The sequence below is a fragment of the Plecotus auritus genome, assembly GCF_963455305.1.
Source record: "Plecotus auritus genome assembly, chromosome: 5".
Taxonomy (NCBI): domain Eukaryota; kingdom Metazoa; phylum Chordata; class Mammalia; order Chiroptera; family Vespertilionidae; genus Plecotus; species Plecotus auritus.
The window spans coordinates 166,948,833-166,953,228 of record NC_137776.1 but is presented as its reverse complement, the minus strand read 5'-3'; the positions used below and the strand labels follow the sequence as shown (position 1 = coordinate 166,953,228).

General features: G+C 57.6%; 1 protein-coding gene across 1 annotated transcript; it reads left to right on the top strand.

The window, feature by feature from the left end:
• Positions 1-639: 639 nt before the first annotated feature.
• On the top strand, positions 640-3,624 carry LOC308248616 (uncharacterized protein C9orf152; the record flags this gene model as incomplete). Its single annotated transcript, XM_080668748.1, is given in 3 exon segments — positions 640-832; positions 3,099-3,440; positions 3,443-3,624. Coding segments are annotated over 3 exon segments (717 nt in total).
• Between the last annotated feature and the right edge of the window lie 772 nt (positions 3,625-4,396).

Sequence of the window (4,396 nt, the reverse complement as noted above, 5' to 3'; positions counted from 1 at the left end):
CCTCGCCCGGCTCTCGGAAGTGCAGTCCAAACTTCAGGACCAAGCGGGAAGGACCTGGAGTACGAGGCCCCTTGGAGCCCCAGAAGGACTCTGAGCAGCTGTGCCTGCCTTCCTCTTTATCCCCCTCCTCCTTCCCTCACCTTTGTACCCCTCGATCTCTCACCCCCACTCACCCCCTTCTCCTTCCTCCTCCTGCTGCCCTGACTGACCTCCCTACTTCTCATCCATTAACCCCCGCCCCCTGCCCCACTGTCATCTTCCTCCTCCATTCTCTCCTTCCCTCTTTCCATACTCTTTCCTTCCCTGCTCCCCGATTCCCTCCCCCCACACCGCTTTTCCTTCCCCTCACATTCCCACCCCCCATTCCCTCACCCCTCCACCCCACCCTTAGCTTTACTCCTTCCTCCACCTTTCCACTAGGCCCAACATTTCCCTCCATTTTGCTTCTTTTCACTCACCTCTCCCCCCTAATAGCTCCCTCTCCCTCCCTTTTCTTCCCGGTCATCTTTCCCCCTCTCCCCTCCCTACATCTTTCCACCCTCCCTCCTCACCTCCCTCCCCACCCCCCTCTTCCCCACCACCCCCCACTCCTCCCTGCTCCACCCCGCCCAGCAGTGTTTGCTTTTCTCCCGGATCCAGATGAAAGGGCTGCCCTGCCCCGGCCTGTGCCCTGCCCACTTCTGGCTGCTGGGGTCCTGCTTCATGGCTGAGGGCTCGGGGGCTCGGGCCCTGGGGAAAGGGCCCCCTCTCAGCATCCAGCTCCTGCGGGCCCAGTACGAAGACTTGAGGCAGCAGCAGAGGGCCCAGGCGCACTGCGTGGTGCTCCCCAAAGGTAGGGCCGGAGCAGCAGGGAGGGGAGGAGGGCCTGGCTGTGGGGGTGGATGGGGTGGGTGGGGGGTCCCCAGCTCTAGGCAGGGCTGGGCCCGGGCTCTGCAGGCCCGCCCTCCTGAAGGGGGAGAGCGGGAATGCCGGCGCCTCGAGTCAGAGCCAAGCAGAGAGGCTGGAGCAGGCAGCTCTGAGGGCTCCGTGCCCCTGCCCACTGAGCCAGGGGCCTCACCCAGGCACCTGGCCGGCAGCCTGCTGTGCCCTGGCCTCTGCTCTTCTGTTCCCATCTTGCTGGACAGGTCTGCCTGGTGCGCAGGCTTGGCCCCTGCAAGGCCAGGTGGGGAGATGGGAGCTCTGCCTCCTGGCTGGGTCTTACCAGGCACCTCCTGCAAACCCAAGAAACTGGCTCGGGAGAGAGGAAATGTGGCATCGCCACCAGCCCGGGCACTGGCCAGGGGAAGCACAGGGCTCGGGTCCCAGGAGGAGCCCTGGCTGGGAGCTGGCTCATCGCAGCCTCAAACAGCAGCCAGGGCGGTGCAAGGAGACACAGCAGCCCCCTCCTCCAGGGGTGAAGCCTGCTCCCGTGGGAACTCAGATTTCACTGCAGGAGGAAGGTAGGGACAAGGCTCAGAAATCCAGCGATTGTGAGACCCTGGCCCTTCGACCTCTCCCAGAGGAACGGGTCCAAGGAGGTGGGAAGGTCCCTGCCAGGTCACGGCTGAGCCTGGGAGTGGCTGTGGTCATTGGTACAGTCAGGATGGGCCACTGAGGAGGCATCGCGTCCCCACCTCCTCTGTTCTCCAAGCAGCACAGGGCACTAGGAATATTTGTAAAGGGTTTCATGTTGTAAAGGTGTCAATCCCAGAACACACAGCCCGGAAGTTATGAAAACCGTACCGCGGGTAAGAAGCAGGAACCAGTCTTCAGCATGCCACACCGAGGTAGTGTTCGCGGGACAGTGACTTTGCAGACGTGGGGGCATGGGCCCTGGTTTCTCCTGCATTCCCAGGACTGGAGCTCAGGGGCTGCCTCTGACTCTGTCCCCCAGCGCTCTCCACTCCTGCCAGACACTGTCACCTCCTGGGCCTGCTGCAGGCGACAAAGGCGAGAATGCTCCAGGGAGCTGCCCTGACATTCCGGAGGCCCCCCCAGGCGGGTCACAGGCCTGCTTTCTGTAGGAACGTGCCTTCCACACATCCATTCCCACAACCCTCGCTGCCACCAAGGGCTGACAGTAATGACCACACTCCACAATGGGACAATATTCCCCTGAAGGAGAGGGAGACTTTGGTCTGCACGCTCACCCCTGAAGCTGTTCAGGGAAGCAGTGGGTGCTGCCAACGTGTCCCCAGAGCAGAGTCTGTGGATGGAAGGAGGGCCAGTTCCCCAAAAGGAGCTGCTTCGAACACAATGCCTCCCTCCTCGCCTTGGGTGGTAAACCGGTTGTCAGAATCCCAGGACACACAGCCCGTAAGCGAAGACTTTCCCACTGGTGCCGTAGGTGAATCCGGACATGGGTGACCATGTGTGTGCCTTCGCTCCTTAACATTTGTTCAGCCTGATATGCTAGTTCCTTAGTTCTTCCTCGGCTCACTCCCCGATGCAGGAAAAAACTGAGGCCTAGTCGGGCTGGTGTGGCTCAGTGGTTGAGCATCGAACCAAGAGGTCACCAGTTCGATTCCTGGTCAGGGCACATGCCCCAGTTGGGTTGAGACTTGACCCCCAGTGGGAGGGCATGCAGGAGGCAGGCAGATCAGTGATGTTACTCTCTCATTGATGTTTTTATCTCTCTATCCCTCTCCCTTCCTTTCTCTCTAAAAATCAATAAAAACATATTTTAAAAAACTGAGGCCTATTATTAAATTCTATTATGCTTGCGTCTTTCTCCATATCATTGGTTCCCTCCCTACATTTTATTTTATTCATTGGCTTATTGTTTTTCTACCCCACTAGAACACATGAAGGTATGTGTTCACTGCTGTATTACCAGGACCTAGGATAAATAATGCCTGGCACATAATAAGTGCTCAATAAACATTTGTTGAAAGAATTAATAATTGTGTGTGTGTGTGTGTGTGTGTAAGAGAGACAGCTTGCATGCGTGTATGAGGTTGGGAGTGCACACGTGTGATTATGTGTGTCCATGTACATGTATGCACACACATGCCATGTCCTGGGCACCTGGCCTCTGTGATATTTGGGGCGTGGCCCTCTTTAATGGAGCGGCCCAGCTACCTTCCAGCGTTGACCCTGCTTGTGCCTTGCTTTCTCAGGAGGGAACACGCCTGCTCCTGCCGAACCCATGGTCAGTGCTGTTTGGATTAACAAGGAGAGGAGGCACTCACTGTCCCAGGACAGCGGGGACCCCGAGGCAGCGGCCATGCTGGAGGAGGCTGACGGTGGCTACCTGCAGGTCCCCAGGTCCCCATGGCACACACACCTACAGATGCACTGCTCCGTGCAAAGCTCCCACCAGGGCGCCAGCCATCGAGTAAAACACCAAGGCCCGTTCCCGGGGTCTGAGCAAAGGCTTCCTCAGGAAAGAGACTCAGGCTGGTTGGAAAACCAGCAGGTGACTCAGCAAGAGGCCACTACCCCAGAGGCAGCCCAGCATGAGCATCGGTGGACAATCCCCAGACACGGACAGCGGGCTCCGGCTCACACAATGGCCTTCCGTGTCCTTCTCCCACAAAGAACCCACAGCGGCCTGGAAAACCAGCGCACTACCCATTTCCCCAGAGGAAAACTCCCCGGATCTCCCAAGCTGCCCGGAACCTGGGCTTATATGGCCCGCCCTGAAGCTTTCTCCTCAGCCAGATGTCCCAGCCTGGAGGCCAGCTCTGGTCCCATCACAGAACCCAGAGGCAGAGCCACAGGGAGGACCCCTAGCCATGAGCAGAACTGGGCTAACTCACTGGTAGGGATTGTGGGAAATGAACTTCACAGTGGGCACATGGTCTTGTCCTTCAAAAAAGAAGAGCTTGTTCAGAGCAGATCGCTCACAGTTCAGGAGGAAAGAGCGCTGTCCGATCCATGCAGCCCGCTCTGCTCACGCAAGAAGACATTGCTTCATTGCTAGGGAGCCCTGGAGGCCCATTCCTTAGGGAGGTCCAGTAGGACACCTGCTCAGTCCCTAGAACCAGGGGACCAGTCTGAAACATAAAACGGGGACCCTGGCCAATGGAATGCCGTAGCAGTGCCCTGGAGTCAACGAACATGGACAGTCTTGTTTCCCGTATCTTCTGGTGAATTCTCACATGTTCTGGAGAAGATGGGCTCTGAGAATTGGCGTTTTCTGGTTGCTCTACCTGGAGGCCAGCTCACTTACAAGTCACTACGTTCACTTTAGTGACCACACCATTTCAGCTTGAGCTTCCTAAAGTATGTTCACCCTGGGTAAAGAGGGCAGAACAATGCCACGGTACCACCTTGTGAGTTTGAGGGTCTTTAGGAAGGGTTGGTCACCTCTCACCTCTCACCGAGCCTGCACATTCCAGTGTCATCACAGATCTACTTCCTCCTGTCCTTCCCTTCCTCACTCCCTTTTCTCTCCTTCTCTCCCTTTCTCCCT